Consider the following 17,610-nt stretch of genomic DNA (forward strand, 5'->3'; position numbering starts at 1 on the left):
ATGTCCTGGGACTGTAGAGCCAGTAAGAATAGTGGTGGAGCAGCCCACTGCAGGCACAGGCAAGGGCTCAGGGAGCACAGAGAGCACAGAAACACGAGAATCCAAAGCAGGCCTTCAGCACTGCCAAATGTTACCAAATTAGCCTTGTCTTATCTCCAGCCTCGTGAATATGTACAGCTACCTAGCTCCTAAGATGTTTATTTGCACCCAGTTACTAATAAATACGACTAACAAGAAACAACAGCCAAAGACTCCCCAGGGCTTGTCCAGGCGGTGCTTCTAGAGAATATGGGAGTACAATAACCAGCACAAGAGGAAGAACAAATCTAATTTTGCTTCTCAAATTTGCAGTCACCTTAAGTTACTAAGCTTCATCAGTTTTACTTATTTTTAAAAACACCCACTTCAGCTATTGCTATGACAAATCTCTCAAATGTGTATGTATATATACATGCATATATAATTAAACTTAATTTAAAATATGCAGCAGGGCTAAGAAATTGCACCAAGCTACATCCATAAAGACATATAAAAATTGCTCCTAAGTTTTGTTTTTTGTTTTGAGACAGAGTCTTGTTCTTGTCCAGGCTGATGTACAGTGGCACGATCTTGGCTCACTGCAACCTCCACCTTCCCAGGTTCAAGTGATTCTCCTGCCTCAGCCTCCCAAGTAGCTGGGATCACAGGTGCCCACCACCACACCGCCTAATTTTTTTTTCTATTTTTAGTAAAGATGGGATTTCATCATGTTGGCTAGGCTGGTCTCAAACGCCTCAGCCTCCCAAAGTGCTGGGATTACAGGTGTGATCCACCGCACCCGGCCTCAGTTTTTTCAAAAGCATAAATTTAAAATGCACTTTGACTGAAGAAGACAGTCTTCTGCAAGTTCCTTCTTGAAGTTTAGAGCATCTGAGCAAAGCTATCTGACTCAATGGAACCAAGAAAAGTGAAGGTTTTAGCTTATTGCAGCATGAACTTGCTTTGGGACAGGATCCAAATTTATGTACTCTTTTCTAAAACTTGACAGACTCTTTCCCCCAAGTTAAGCATTCATCACTCAGAGGAGTTTCCTCCTTTTCTCATACACTCAATTTTCCCCCATGAATATTCAATTCTTGGCTTTGCCTCAATTTGGAAGGTCTCCTCCTGCCTGCTTCTTCTAAAAATGAACAAAATCCAATCCTGCTCAGATGAGAGAAACAGTAATTGATAGTAATTTGCATTCAAACAAATTATTTCTTGCTGCTTCAATACATTATTTAAGGAAACTGAATGTCCAGGAAAATTCACACCATTATCAATAAACACATTTCCTTCTATTTCCAGTCTATCAGCATGGGTCCCTTTACAGTTATCCAAAGCAAGAGCACTATATTTCAATATAAGTTACCATGCTTATTTACCCATGCCAAAGAGTGATTACAAAGTACTTGCAGCCTTTCAATATTGGGCACTTAATTACAGCAAACCCATGTAAGTCAAAAAGTAGATTTCCCCAACGCAAAGTATATCTTCTTTCTCTTCTTTTTAAAAACTCCTATTAGATTGTGAAAATGTTCAAACATACAGAAAAGTTGAATTTTACAGTGAATACTCCTAGATTGATTCTATAGTTAACATCTTGCTATACTGGGAAAGGCTTCTTAAATTACAATTTTGGCTATATCACTTCTTTGAGGATCAAAAGCAGCATTTCCTGTTAGTTTATGTACAGTGCTGTAGTTTAGGCATTTGTTTCCCTAAACCTCATGTTGAAATGTGATCACCAGTGTTGGAAGTGGCGCCCAATGGGAGGTGTTTTGGTCACAGGGGCAGATCCTACGTGAATCGCTTGGTGCCATCCTCGTGGTAATGAGTGAGTTTTCACTCTATTAGTTCCTTTGAAAGCTGGTTGTTGTTATAGAGACACAAATGGACTAAGATATACAGTAAGAAAGGTCTGGTTCTGATATTTAAAACATGGAAGAATTTTTAATCAGAATGAAGTGGGCGTTTTCTAGACTCACCATGAAAATAAAATATTCTCATTTTGAGACAGTTTTTTTTGGTGAGGGGGTGGAGAATTGAATAAAGAGAAGTCAGTAAAGTACCATAACAAAAATAAATGAAGTGGCCTAGACACTAACAAAAATATCTGAGTTAAAGAAACAGTATTTGGAGAACAGAGAATAATTCACAACCATGCATGCCATACAATGCACACTGATCACTCACACCAACTGTGCATGATACTGTTTAGAAATTCTAATCTGTTCTAGCTCTAACATTGCTAACTCTCTAGCAGAAAATACACAGGCAGTAAAACAGTCCCTATAGACATTGTAATTATAGGAGGCTCAGCCCAGTTATAACTGAAAGCACACGACCTGGTAAGATGTTACAAAATAATAGCTGTCAGCAAAGGAGGGCTTATAATTTCAAAGGATACTTTTTATTCTGCTTTAGTTTAAGGTGACAAGAAGCTATTTAAGTGATTACATTTGACAAAATGTAGCACTAATAGCCATTGTAACCTTCTCCGCCAATAAAATAAGACAATTTAGAAACATTATTTTACTTGTCTTCACACTTTGGAGGTAGAAATCATGAAACATTAATCTCATGATTACCATAATTATGCTCTCAAACAGCCCAAGTGAAAGAATAATCATTCTCACAAAATGATGCCATAATGGTTAAAGCTTAATGTCTTGCTAATGATCAAGATGTATACACAAAATAAAATAAATAGAATTGCTTGTTGTCTGCTGAAGTTCTTGGCAATGCTAAGGTAAGTTATCATTTTACTCTTTCCAGTTCTCAATAGCCAGGCCTCAAAGAGCAAGGGGTGGTAGGACAACAGGAATGAGTGGAAATGGTCTTCTCTGTCGGATCCCTCCTAACTGCAGTCACTCAGTCTAGCAGGCTCAGCTTCCACTGGGTTCTTCTGTTGATCTTTGGTGGTATAAAAAGCTCAGCATCTAAAAGCAAGAAAGGAAGGGAAATTGTGACAGACATACTCTTGTTGGAGGGCGCTGAGGCAGTAACTCTAAACTAAACAAACTAGGCAGGTGGGGTTTGCAGCAATAAGACCATCAGAGCCAGAGTTCATGTGTCTGCTACCCCTGCAACCTCCAGGTCAGAGCAAACACAGCCTGGAGGCCCTGCCCTGAGACGAGGGACTGCATTTCAACCTCAGGCATGCTCACCCAGTGATTCAAAGTGGAAGAATGTTCTGTATTTCAAACTGGTGGGAGGGGTGGTGGCAGCAGTCACATGGCTGTATACATTTATTAAAACTCATCAAATTGCACACCTGAAATCTCTGCATTTCACTATATGTAAAGTCTATCTCAATTTTTAAGGAATAGCAAAATGTGATAGCACATATTCAGTAAGTGAAGTTAATGGACAGGAACTACTTTATGACGAAACTTCGACAAACATGTTGATCAATAAAGATGCCCCTGCTTTAAAAAAAGTGAATGGAGAGAGAGGGTTAGGAAAAGATTCTGTCATTGTAACCTAAAACTCCCAGGCACACTTTCACTTAGATTTGTTAAGTTTCTTTTCTAACCAGGAATCATATACTGCAAGCAGAGATAGGAGAAAATACGTATATATAAGGATTTTCTTTTTCAGCATTATTTATGATAAACTTCCAGCAGTAAATCTGTACATATGAGCCATGCAGGCATGAAAAATTACAGTTGATCCTTGAATGTAGGGTTATGGGTGTGGACCCCCCTGCACAGTCAAAAATCTGCATATACCTTTTTTTTTCTTTTTTTGAGACAGGGTCTCATTTTGTTGCCCAGGTTGGAGTGCAGTGGCATGATCATGACTCACTGCAGTCTCGACCCCCTGGGTTCAAGTGATTCTCCTGCCTCAGCCTCCCAAGTAGCTGGGACTACAAGTGTACACCACCATACCTGGCTAATTTTTGTAGAGACAAGGTTTCACCATGCTGCCCAGGCTACTCTCAAAACTCCTGGTCTCGTTCCACCCACCTCAGCCTCCCAAAGTGCTGGGATTACAGGTGTGAGCCACCACACCTGGCCCCATGTTTAACTTCTGAATCTCCAAAACTCAAGTACCAATAGCTTACTGTTGTTCGGTAGTGTGTTGGCAGCATAAAAAGCCAGTTAACAATTATGTTATATGTATTATATACTACATTCCTACAATAAAGTAAGCTAGAGAAAAGAAAATATTAAGAAAATCATAAAGAAAACAATATTTACTATTCGTTAAATGGAAGTGGATCATCATAAAGGTCTTCATCTTTGTCATCTTCAAGTTGAGTAGGCTGAAGTGGAGGAGGAAGTGGAGGGGTTGGTCTTGCTGTCTCAGGGGTGGTAGAGATGAAACAGGTAGGGGAGGTTAAAGAGGAGGCAAGAGAGGTGGGCACACTCAGTGTCACTAACTTTACAGAAATACACCATAATTTCTGATGTTTTTACTTTTTCATTTCTCTAAGGTACCAATCCTTCCACAGTTTCTTTTAGTTTCAGTGCCCATAACATAGAATCATCCATGTTGTAAAAGAAGCCAAAGGCAGTCTTGAATAATTGGAACCTTTGGAACAAATGTCAATTTATTTTCTGGCACTGCTTCTTTTATGTCATCTTCCTCACTGTCTGGCGCTGGTTTGGAAGCACTCATCTCCATCAAGTCATCTTCTGTTAATTCCTCTGGTGTGATGTTTATCACCTCTTGAATTTCTCCAAGATTCCTATCTTGAAATCCTTCATGCACCTTTTTTTTTTTTTTTTTTTTTTTGTGCCAGATCCACAATCTCTTTCATGATTTCCTTGATTGGCTGTCGTAAAGCCTGTGAAGTCATGCACATCTGGACACAGTTTTCTCTAGCAGGAATTTATTGTCTTGGGCTTGATGGCTTTCACAGCTTTTTCTATAACAATGATGGCATCACTGATGGTGTAATTCTTCCAGACTTTCATGTTCTGTCAAGGTTCTTTTCCATATATTTGACAATCCTTTCTATAGAGTACTGTTTGTAACAAGCCTTAAAGGTCCTTATGACACCCTGATCTAGAGGCTGAATTAGAGATGTGTGTTTGGGGGCAAGTAGATCACTTCAGTGTCTTCGGTGTTGAACTCATGGAGTTTGGGGTGGCCTCGGGCATTCTCCAGTATCAAAAGAACTTTAAAAAGCAGTCCCCTTACTGGCAAGATACTACTTAACTTCAGGGACAAATCGGCAATGGAACCAATCCAGAAAAAGTGTTCTCCTTGTCCAAGCCTTCTTGTTGTATGGTACAACCAAAAGCCTGGCAGCTGGTGTTAATCTTTTCCCTTCCAGGCTCAGGGGTTAGCAGCTTTATAGATAAGGGCAGTCCTGATCATAAACCTGACTGCCTTTGCTGCTGCCTCCTGGATGGCAGGAGCTGCTTTTCCTATTATCCAGACATTTACAAAGCCAAACCTCTTTCTAAAATTATCAAACCATCCTTAATTATCAAACCTTGCTGGCATTAAATTCTCCAGCTTTGATCCTTCATCTTTTTGCTTTAAGTTCTCATACAATGTGCTTTTTCTCAAATCATAATAGTTGTATAGGTATGCCTTTCTCACAGCAATCCTGCACCCACATAAAAGCTGCATCTTCAATACAAGATAAAAAGGTATTTTGCAAAAAGTACAAGGTTTTCATGCCTGCTGGCATAACTGCAGTGACAGTTTCATAAATTTCCTTTTCTTTTATAATAGTCCTTGCACTGGGTTCATTTATCTTGAAGTGGTGGGCAACCACAGCTGCAGACCTCAATCTATAGTACATATCGAGCAAGTCAACTTTCTCTTGTAATGTTATGACTTTTCTCTGCTTCCTGGGAGCAACACTTGTGGTACTTCCTATAGGTCTCATGGTGTTATTTAAGGTTTACGATATTACATTAAACATGATAAAAAATACACGACAATGCAAGAGATCACTTTTCGCTGCCATATGCAATTAATGGAGACTCTCATGTGCTGCTCATGTGGAGATGGTTAGTGGCACATGGCATTTTAAGCAGATATTGGTAACACTTGAGCTCACTCACCACAATAGCAACAGGAGGTAGCTACAAAATTATTACAGTAGTGCAGTACGTACTACAGTTAATTTTATGCAGTTATGATTTAATACTACATCTTTATGTTTGTTTACATTTCTCTCCACTAAATGGTGCCATAAAGATATGAGAATATCAATACTGAAAAAAGGCTACTTAAATAAATTCACTATCAACAAGGTATTTCATAAATTCCAATTAAAGTTGGAATAAGACTTTATCTTAAAAAAACTAGTTACAAAAATAATGTGCTCTATCTCATTTTTTAAAATTACGCATAACTACAACTATATTTGATTCTAGACTTAACTTGAAATAAACACATAGTACAGACTTTTGGGCAAGAAAGTAATTATTCTGACAAATTATATGACAGCAGGACATGACATATTTCACATTTCCATATTTGAATTTCAAAGCACACAAAAAAGGCCATTTTTATAAAAATAACTTGAGGGCTTTTCAATTTTTCTAAGGACCTCTCTCAATCCTTTGATAGTCAAAATCATTTGAATCACTTATTTTGTCATCAATTGCAACAAGTCCAACCCAGCTGTGATTCAAGTACTTTTCCAATATCATTTTAATCTATTTTATGTAATACTAAATTTTTGCAAGACTTGCAATTGATCTGCATGATATTGTATTGCATCAAAGCAGGAAACAATCAGAAATGACCCATCAAGTCATTGATTTCACTTGTGGGGACGTGCAAATATACTTAACTATTGTTAGCTGGGGAGGGGCAGCTGAGTAATATTTGAGTGGCACTAATTTTGTGATTAGTTCATCAGTGGCAATTTTTGAATTATAGGAACTTACCTTTTCCTATACATCCTTGAAACCACAAGGGTAATGATAATAAACACTCAGATAATGAGGGGCTCTCAAATATTACAGAGTGTCTTTAAGGCTCAGCTGGAAAACAAGAAAGTGCTCTTTGAAGTGGGAAAGCCATCTAGAATACCCTGGGGAATGATGGGACTGACCTGACCTGAAGGTCAGCATCAGGCCAGCAACGAGGAACACAGGAGGCAGAAATCACAAATGGATTGGACTACAGCATAAAATAAACAATGACCAAATGGCCTCAGGTCTAATATAAGTTCCTAGCATCTGAGAACTAAGTGGGCTGGGCACAGGGGCAGACGCCTGTAATCCCAGCACTTTGGGAGGCTGAGGCAGGAGGATCACTTGAGACCAGGAGTCTGAGACCAGCCTGGGCAACATATTAAGACCCCATCTGTTTTTTTTTCTAAATGAAAAAACTTAAGAAAAAAAAAGGAATAAGTGGATATGTCGAAACTGATACCAAAAGTACCTTGCCATTCTCTAGACAGAAGAGGAGCTAGGAATACAGTAGTTACAGTCTGGATGTATGAGTTTAGCTGGGATGGAAGGTAGCTGTTCTTTCCTGGTAGCAACATAAGCTGTTAAAGTCAAACTTAATTTGAATCCCCACAGGCTACTTGAAATGTCATCAAAATGCTATTACAGTGTAGCACTTCGGTGAAAAAAAAATTTCAGAAAGTTGCTTGTCACATGCTAGAAATGCAAATAATAGCAGTTAAAACTGCCAATTATTTTAGAAACTATCATTCACTTTTCAAAGCTAAGATGCTTCATTGATCCAACTATAAGTAAGGGCAAATACTGAAAGTCTCAAGCTGACTCATCAAATGTTTCTAACCAACTTTCAAAAGAAAGTGCTTAGGGTTTTTAATTTTTAGGGATATAAGTAATCTAATTGAGAATCATCTCCCCTCAACAAATAAAACACTTCATGCATAACTAAACAGGAAATATGTATAAAATGCTAATATTCTTTGGATTTGCCTTCAAATTATATTGTCAATCCTAAACATAATAAAAAGGTCCCACTCATAAGCAAGGTTTATGAAAATGCCCCCAAGATGCAAAGCATAACTGCCAATAGCCAGTAATGATGCTTCAGAAGAATCTTTTGATGTATATGTAAACGTAGACAGTTTAGACTGAAACTGGAACTGTGATGTGCCTTTATGAACAAGCATATGCCACATAAATATTTTTAAAAATTACACATACAATGGTCATGTTGGATTTTCCCGCACCAGGTCCCCCACCGCTAGAAGCATGAAACTGATCATACTAAAGATGCGGTCTTAGAATTGAGGAAGAATTGTAGTCAATTTTTTGTAGTGAAAAATTGTATCCAATCTCTCCTTATACTGCTGATCTTCTCAATACTTACAGAAGGATAGTCCTTCTGCTTAGTATTGTAATATTAAATGAGAAAAAATACTAACCAAGAACAGGAACCGAAGTCTTCTGTTGTTGATAAGATGCCATGATACTATTTGCAGTAGAATTGGGACCTAGAACCTGAGGAGAAAATAGACTGTATCAGCAAAGATTATCTAATACTTCTCAAGACTGCCAATACCAAAGGCCAAATCCCTACCAGCAGAAAACAGCCTGTCATTTCTACTGGTATGGTGTGAAACACAGTAATTCTCTTTCCCAATGTGATTTTAATTTGCCAGTTTCTCCAGCTGCAACTCAGACTTCTAATTCTCCTTTCTCCCAGAACAAGGTAAAGATGGGGGGTGGAGGAAAAGAAAAGAAACGAAACTCTACAGTGATATATCTTGGCCTTTTCTAAATGAGCAAACCACTCCCTGAGGAAAGGGAAAACAGTACAAGAGGCTACAAATACGTAGAGTATCAATTATATGCAAAGAGTTATGGGAAACAAACATTTTTAGGTTGAAATAAATATAAATATGTGCATACTATGGAGCAGAATGGAAACTGTGCACATGTGCTCCAGGTAAATTAAAACACAAGACTCCGCAGGAATTTCAAGCCTGCGGTGAGCCTCTGGGCACACCCCTGGTTAGTGCAGACCCTTGGTGGCACACTCTCAAGAGCAATGCCATGAGAAGTCACTCACGGTATCCTGCACATACCACAACCATACTTCACCAATCAAAACCACAATCATAAAATTGATGTCTTAGAACTTAATGTGGGAGGCATGGTGGCTTACACCTGTAATCTCAGCACTTTGGGAGGCCAAGGCAGGAGGATCACTTGAGGCCAGGAGTTCAAGACCAGCTTGGGCAACACAGCAAGACTCCCTCTCCCCATGTCTAGGAAAAAATTTTAAAATTAGCTGGGCATGGTGGTGTGCACCCGTGGTCCCAATTACTCAGGAGACTGCGGTGGGAGGACTGCTTTAGCCCAGGCATTCGAGGCTGCACCAAGCCATAATTGATCATACCGTCACTGCACTCTAGCCTGGGTGACAGAGCAAGAAAAAAATAAAATAAAATAGACCTTAATGTGATCATGTGATCAGAAGAGAAGAGGGAAGGGGACAGCATGGGAGTGGTATTATAAATTATTATCTTCAAGCCGGGCACGGTGGCTGATGCCTATAGTCCCAGCACTTTGGAGAGGTGAGGTGGGCAGACCACTTGAGCCCAGGAGTTGTTCAAGACCAGCGGGGACAACATGGTGACACCCTGTCTCTACAGAAAATTTGAAAATTAACCAGGTGTTGTGGCATGCGCCTGTAGTCCCAGCTACTCGAGAGGCTGAGGTGGGAGGATCACCTGAGCCCGGGGTGGTGGATGCTGCAGTGAGCGGTGATCACTGCACTCCAGCCCGAGCAACAGAGTGAGACCCTGTCTCAAAAAACAAAAACAATTATCTTCAAAAGTACTAGTTTTGAAGATGATGATCACATTTCTTCTAAGAAATACCTATTATAATAAATTCAAGAAGTTCTGGGGCCCTGATTCCTACTTGCTTTTATTTCAACGGTTTGTAAAGTGCTTTTACACACACCCTCTTATTTAACCTTCAAAGCATTCTATTGAAGCACACAGAGAAGTCTTATGCCCATTTCTAAATGAGGAAATCAAGACACGATAAGCGTATGTGTTTCTAAACAGTGAGCTGATTTGTAATCTCTCAGCTCCAACCCACCCTTCTATCCACTGCTTGTGGTGCTGTGGCTGGGCACCTGAAAGATATTCCTCCTTGCTGCTGGCTTCCCATCATGTCCTGCCTACAGTGAACACCAGAGGGGGAGTACAAAGCTGGAGGATGAACAAAAGATTTCCAGATTTCTTCCGTGATTGGCTGGCTTTTTTTTTTTTTTTTTTAAACAGAGATTCGTTCTTGCTGCCCAGGTTGGAGTACAATGGCACGACCTTGGCTCATCACAACCTCTGTCTCCCAGGTTCAAGCGATTCTCTTGCCTCAGCCTCCTGAGTAGCTGGGATTACAGGCATGCGCCACCATGCCCAGGTAATTTTGTATTTTTAGTAGAGACGGGGTTTCTCCATGTTGGCCACATTAGTCACGAACTCCTGACTTCAGGTGATCCGCCTGCCTTGGCCTCCCAAAGTGCTGGGATTACAGGCGTGAGCCACCACCACGCCTGGCCCGACTGGCTGGCTTTTCCCCCAGCAGCAGCTGTTCCTTCCAGTTTCCATTTACTTCTGTACGCTTGGAACCAGCCCCCTCAGAAATGCCAGGATTAGCTGGCTGGCACCCTCCTCTCAGAGGTTCAAGAGCCAGCTCTACAGGGCCCCACTTCCAGGCTTCTAAATTCTAATAATCCCCAACTCCTCCTCCTGTTCCCTCAGCTAGAGGGTAAAGCTGCTTCCTACAGTTACTATCTCAATGTCCTTCCTCTGTATTTCCCTTTTGCCTTGTTTAGTCCTCTAATACTTATTTAACCAATCCATATATTAAATTCTGTGATAAAATAATAGATAGGCTTTTGTTTTCCTTTCTAGATCTTGACTGATACACCAGCCTTTTTGAATCCAAATAAAAACTCTTAACAATAGACTTGAAGTATAAGAGAGTGAACAGAGGTATAAATAATAAACAGATGACAATATACTAGAATTCTGCAATACAAAGCTGATTCAGCCTTAAATACAACCCGCAAAGTCCATCATAACAACACAGAAGTGACAAGTCAAATTTTTCATAAAACAAAAGGAAAAGCAATTGCCTGGGGTCCCTCTAAAGCCTCATCCCATCCCTGAGTTCTGAAAGGAAAGCGAGAGGCCGTCTCTGACCCCATCTTCCCCCATCTCTCCCCACTCCAACTTCATTGAAGGCCAGGAGCAATCATGCGACTTTCCCATTTTCTCCATGACAGCTACTTCATCCAGAAAGGAAAATGAGAGTCCATTTAACCTATGCCAAGGTGTACTAGTCACTCTACAGGCAAATATCAAATCTTACTGACAGCTTACACATAAATCTAAGATAATTTAACTATGGCATCTTATGTTTTAAGAACAGGAAAACTTTTTGACTTGGGGATTGTGTGAATACAATAACCCATGAAAATGATGAAAAAAATGCACACCGTCTCTGAGAAAACTTACCGGGGTAGCTGAATTCTGCTGGTAAGTAAGAGTCCAAATTTCTGGAAGTGACCTTTCCATCAACTGCAGCGTATCTTCAAAGGCCTTCTGTAATTCCCTTCCTTGTTCATCAAACTCAAAGAGAAAGAGTACCTTTAAAATATGGTATACTTCATCTAGAGAGAAGAAATTTGAAAGAGTGGTAAGTTATATTCCCAGCTCCATTGACAGAATCATACATAGCTTCTATCCAAAGCCAAAAATTTATATGATCCCACTGCAGGTCCTTTCTCCCACATTATCTTTTTTCTTCCCAAATGCTGGAATAATTAAACACATGTACTACAAAAAGAAAATCAAGCACGCTGGGGGGCCTACGCAGAAAGCAGTGTCCCACAATTCTTTATCCTGGCTTAACCATCTCTCCCAGTTCAGTTAGGGGGATGCCAAATGGAGGAAGGCTTCTCAGTTACCAGCTAAGAAGGGCTGCTTCAGGAATATGTGCAGACATGACCCTTCCTGCTAAAAGTTCTCATCTTTCCTCAAATTGGGAAAATGGTAGCTTAATCACCTACTGAACTCTGCCTGTCTGTACTGCCTATTCACTACTGTTTGTGGTCAGGAATCATCATCAGGACTGAGAATATACCTTTCAGGTTTTCAGTGTTCTGCACCACTTCACTCAGTGCCTCCAGGAGGGCCAGGTCCTCCAGCGGACTGCCTTCTTTGAGGCTGTGCTTCTTCCGCTCCGCTTTTCGGCGATTCTTAGATGATCTCCTGTTAGAAATTACACAGATATTTTTAAGCCTCCTGAGTAGCTAGGACTACAGGCATGTGCTACCTTGCCTGGCTACTTTCTTGCAGTTGCTGATCACACCACACAACTTCACAGATCTCCATTTTAAATTCCTAAAGCATAATTCAGTTTGAATATATAATCTTGCATTGCTTTACACATCCCAAGCAAGACTATAAACTCTTATAACTCATATCTCCTTATAAGTTTTTGGTAACATCTACTGCACCTACCATATGAGTGCTGAATAAATATTTCTGACAAATTACTATATTTGGTAAAAGTGTTATGACTTATTTTACATTTATGGTCTCTTCCAATCCTGATTTTGAATTGAAGAAGCTTATCTTTTCATTTTTTCAGTGCCTATAATTTAGTCGCAACATTTGTTCAAAAAGTAAAATCAGATGTTAATATAAACTGAGCATTCAGGGGAGGAACTGCCTCATGGGGAATGGGAAAACACACAGGCCACAATGCTGAGGAAGAAAACCTTCCAATGCCAAGTTTAATGTCTCAGATATGCTGGGAAAGTGTCTGAACAACTTCCACACAGCATTGAAGAATATTCTCCCCACTCCCACTACACTGTCCCAGTAGAAAACCAATCTATTTGCTTCCACTTTCCCTATATGCCCAGGATATGGTCAATGTGCTGAATCAATGTGATACGTACGCTGATATCCTGGAGTTACTATGGGAGTATTTGCCACTCATCTCACTGCCACTCACGACACTGCTAGTTTCAGAGAAGAGGTCTGACTCTTGCCCGTGGGGTACCGCATCATCTAGAAAAGAAGAACCAGAAGCCAGTGAAAACACTGCCTGCTAATGTGTGGGTTTACTTTCAGGGCGGTAAATGAACTAACTAGAGTCAACTGGGGCATATCAAAGGATGGATGAAAATGATTGCAAAGTTGATCTCAAAATGAATGAGATAATATTAAATACAGTAATTACTAATGTAAATCAGTAGTTTCCTGAACTTTTTTCTGGAAATGAGGAAACTCATTTTGTTAGACACGGAAGTGGTCAGCTGCTCTGGGTGAATGGGGGTAGGTGGGAATGCCTGGCAGAGCTCTCCCCATTCATGCTTGGTCCTGCCCTTCACCAACACACAAACACAGACACAGAGGGCCCTGAAGGGGCTCCACAGAAGCCTCACACTTGCCCATGGCACAGTAAGCAGATTGCAGGAGGATCACCAAGCAACCTAGACAATGTGTGGCGTTACCCAACCCCACTGCCCCCGCACGTCGATGGCCTTCACGCAGATACTCACCCAGACCTGCCTGCTGGGCTTGCTCCTTGAGCTCTCGAACTACCAATAAACGTTTCTTGTGGCGACTGAATGTGGCTGTCTGAGAGTCCAGAAATGCCATATAATTTTTCTGGGCTGGAGATGCAGAATGGAAAATAGTTTGAGCATGAGGTTTAAGCAAAGAGAAAAAACTAAAGGCGGGGAGCAGTGAAGGAGAGTTAAAATTCAGCAAAAAGAAAGAGGTTACTAGGTTTTCCAAGTGAGCTCTTTTTCCTTAATAAGCATTAACAAATTAGAGACTGAGATTCCAGATCTTAGAGTTCATCAACATTATCCCAGAATATGCGCTACCACTGAACTTGTAAAATCACCTGAACGAAGACTTGATATCTAAAGCAAGGGAGGATTGGCAAAACAAACAAACGAACAAAACAAACAAACAAAAAAGGGGGGGTAGGGGAGGGGGGCGCAGTTACCAAAAATAAGAAAGTTACCTAAATGTTTCTGGCTAAACATCCATCAAAATGCCCATGGATGTGGAAAAAATGTATCTAATGATTTCTGAAAAACATTGTCCAATGGAAAAATACACAAGAGAAAAATAACACTAGTAGAATACATTTTAAAAAAGCAAAATACTACTATCCAAGGATGCATTTTATTAATAGGTTTTGGGCCTATGTAGATGAATTATTGGCATTTATCTAAGAAAGGTTCTCATTAGTGGTGAAAATCTAAGTAAGAGCTGGTTAGATTATTATAGATGAGGAATGATGTTTTCAGTACCCAGTTAGAGGTACCTAAAGTGAATGACATAAAAAGTACCCCAGCAACGTTTTAATTAGGATGGAGGAAGGGAGTGCAGACAAGGTAAGAATGTGCATACATGTAAATGTCAGAAAGGCCAGACGTTACTTACAGGGTAGATGTGCATAAAAATGCAGAACTTAAAATCAACCACTCCCTAAGGTTTCTGTAAGTCAAACTGATGTCCTTCTCCACTTTGCTTTTAAGAGGTCACAGTGACCATCTGAGTATTCTAGAACTGGTAATATTCATATGTTCTCTAAGAACCACAAACTTCATTTGAAAAGGTAATTTTTAAAAAATACTTTGAAACATTGAAACCTACATAAAAGTTGTAAGAGTTCAATGAACACACATATACCCTTCACTTTGACTTACCAATTACTAACATTTTGACATTTTTTTGTTTACTGTTTCTCTGCATGCATACACACATTCATTAATACTTTTGTGGAACCTTTTAAGAGTAAGGCAGAGATATGATCCTTCATTTCTAAATATTTCAGCATTTATCGCTTGAGAATAATAGGATATTATATAACCACAACATGATTATTAAATGCCAGAAATTTATCAGTGTTATATTATTATCTAATATAGTTCATATTCAAGTTTACTATTTCCAAATACAAAGATTCTTAATCATATTTGATCACAGGTTTCTAACATTTAAATATTTTGTTACCATTTAGTAGTTCAGCATATTTAAAAATTCTAGTGAGAATTAAATATTATATCCAGGGGGTAACTTTGATTGAGTCTACATGACATATTATTAAGAAAACACAGTAAATAGGAGGAGACTCTCTCATCTCTCTCTCCTCACCTTCTTCCAAATGAGGAATTCTATCTAAAATGGAACCCTCACCTTCTAAAATGGAAGGCTTTATGTTGGTTTCTATAATATCCAGTCTGTTATATTTGTATACCTAGAAGGAAAAACACAATAATTTTAGGAAGGAAAACTTCTAGTCACTGGAGAGTTAAGATACTTAGAAAGACATGGATTACTTTCAGAGGTAATCAGAATATTTTCCTGAAAAACAGGCCTCCTACAAGGCAGGCAAGGAAATTCAATTCATTTCAGTAAAAAGACAGTAATATTTCAAATTATTATCAAGAATGATAAAAATGATTTTAAAAACACCGCTTTTCCTTAAGCCAGGAACCTGACCTATTTCTACTTATTTCATGAACCTCAGAAGACAAGAGATTCCAACTGACCTGGAATCCCTTGCTTGCTCTCTCTGCTTAGCACCCAACATCCAGAGGATTTACAAGATTCTTACCAGCCTCAAAGCTTCTTCCCAGGCAGCTCCTTCTAACAGCAAGAGCACAGCTTCTTCATAATCCTGACAAGGGAACAGGAAGAAGACAACAAGTGAAGAGAGCATGTCAGATGTCATCACAGCCAACTACAAAACTAACCACAGAGCTGCCTCTATCTCCCTGGCCAGGGGAGAACTCCTAGTTCTCAACATCATGCCTATCCTAGAGTTCATGACTCCATAAATATTGATACAAAAGACAAGGAAGGGGTGTAAATTCTGAAAATAATGACAAAACACAAGGTAAGCATCATCTCTCTGCATGCCTGGACATCAAAACCACCAGAAACGTCTGTTAGACATGCCCATCTCCCCAGCTTTACTACCAAGTTTGATTTAGCAGGTTTAGGTGGGCTCCAGAATTGTTAACAAGACCACCCTTTGAAAAAATAGTAGACTAGAATAGCAATCTTCTAAATTTTTTTTTGTTCTTTTTTTTTTCTCAGACAGGGTCTCACTCTGTCGCCCAGGCTGGGATGCAGTGGCATAATCATAGCTCACGGCAGCCTTGACTGCCTGGCCCCAAGTGATCCTCCTGCCTCGGTCTCCCATGTAGCTGGGACTACAGGCATATGCCACCACACCCAGCTAAATAAAAAAATGTTTTTAGACAGGGTCTCACTATGTTGTCCAGGTTGGTCTTGAACTCCTAGCCTCAAGCAATCCTCCTGTCTCAATCTGCCAAGCAGCTGGGTTTACAGGCGTTTGCTCATTTCAAAATTGATTTAACTGGCTTTCTGTTGTTGAGTTGCAGGAGTTCCTTACATATTCTGGATATTAAACCTTTATCAGATATAGGATTTGCAAATATCTTCTTCCATTCTATATGCTGTCTTTTCATATTCTTGACAATGTCCTTGATACACAAAAGTTCTTAATTTTTATTAAATCCAATTTATCAATTTATTGATTGTGTTTTTGGTATTAATTCTAACCATCCATTGCCAAATCCAAAGTCATGAAGATTTAGCCCTGTTTTCTTCTAAGAGTTTTATAGTTTCGTTCTGGTTTTGAGACAGGGTCTTGTTCTGTTGTCCAGGCTGAAGTGCAGTGGTGTGAACTCAGCTCACCGCAGTCTCAAACTTACGGGCTCAGGAAATCCTGCCACCTTGGCCTCCCAAGAAGTTGGGACTACAGGTGCACACCGCCATGCCTGGCTAATTGTGTTTTTATTTTTTGTAGAAACAAGGTCTTTCTATGTTACCCAGGCTGGTCTCAAACCCCTGGGCTCAAGTGATTGTCCCACCTCAGCCTCTCAAAGTGCTGGAATCACAGGCATGAACCTCTGTGCCCAGCCTGCAAGAGTTTTACAGTTTTAGCTCTTAAATTTTTGTTGATCCACTTTGAGTGGCCAGCAGTTTTTGAAAACTCGGAAAATACTGAATCTTTTGGAAAAAAAAAAAAGAATAAACATGAAAGGTCATTAAAAAATTTCCTTAAACAATCATTGATCGCTTAAAGCAAAAGCAATAACAAAGTATTATGGAGTGAATACTCTTGTAAGGTTTTTACACTATATATGAAGTAGTATACGACTATCTGAAGATATGGTCAATTAATGATATTTATTATAAATCCTACAGCAACCACTAAAATACTGAAATGAAGAAGTATAGCTAATAAGCCAACAGTGGAGGTAAAATGGAATTATGAAAAATTCTAAATCCAAAGGAAAGCAAAAAAAGAAAAAAACAAGAAACAAAGGATCAATGAAACAAAAAACAAACAGCAAGACTGTAGGTTTAAATCTAACTATATTGGTAATCACATTCAATGCAAATGTCTAAACCCTCCAATTAAAAGGCAGAGATTGTCAAATTAGATTTAAAAAAAAAAGAACCAACTAATGCTATCAACAAGGAACGCACTTTCAAAATAAAGACTACATTCAGCTAGATTAAAAGTAAAAGGATAGAAAAAGATATGCAATGAAAAGACTAACCAAGAGAAGGCTGGAAGAATTATATTAATAACATTAAAG

The 17,610-nt window shown here is 39.4% G+C and overlaps 1 protein-coding gene across 2 annotated transcripts in view; it reads right to left on the minus strand.

Moving 5' to 3' along the window:
- Nucleotides 1–2,409: 2,409 nt before the first annotated feature.
- The window catches only part of ELP1 (elongator acetyltransferase complex subunit 1), a 69,044-nt gene continuing 53,843 nt past the window's right edge, over nucleotides 2,410–17,610 (minus strand). The window contains exons 30-37 of one of the 2 annotated variants that reach the window (XM_019033558.4): nucleotides 15,591–15,653; nucleotides 15,170–15,230; nucleotides 13,516–13,629; nucleotides 12,910–13,021; nucleotides 12,087–12,214; nucleotides 11,459–11,613; nucleotides 8,348–8,423; nucleotides 2,410–2,960 (exon numbers count right to left, since the gene is read on the minus strand). In XM_019033558.4, coding sequence (XP_018889103.4) covers nucleotides 2,893–2,960; nucleotides 8,348–8,423; nucleotides 11,459–11,613; nucleotides 12,087–12,214; nucleotides 12,910–13,021; nucleotides 13,516–13,629; nucleotides 15,170–15,230; nucleotides 15,591–15,653 — 777 coding nt within the window. In that variant the 3' untranslated portion in view covers nucleotides 2,410–2,892. Of the gene's footprint in view, nucleotides 2,961–8,347; nucleotides 8,424–9,095; nucleotides 9,194–11,458; nucleotides 11,614–12,086; nucleotides 12,215–12,909; nucleotides 13,022–13,515; nucleotides 13,630–15,169; nucleotides 15,231–15,590; nucleotides 15,654–17,610 lie in introns of those variants that run through there. The other variant, XM_055350921.2, reaches the window with a different exon arrangement.

Source organism: Gorilla gorilla, chromosome 13, assembly GCF_029281585.2.
Source record: "Gorilla gorilla gorilla isolate KB3781 chromosome 13, NHGRI_mGorGor1-v2.1_pri, whole genome shotgun sequence".
NCBI lineage: Eukaryota > Metazoa > Chordata > Mammalia > Primates > Hominidae > Gorilla > Gorilla gorilla.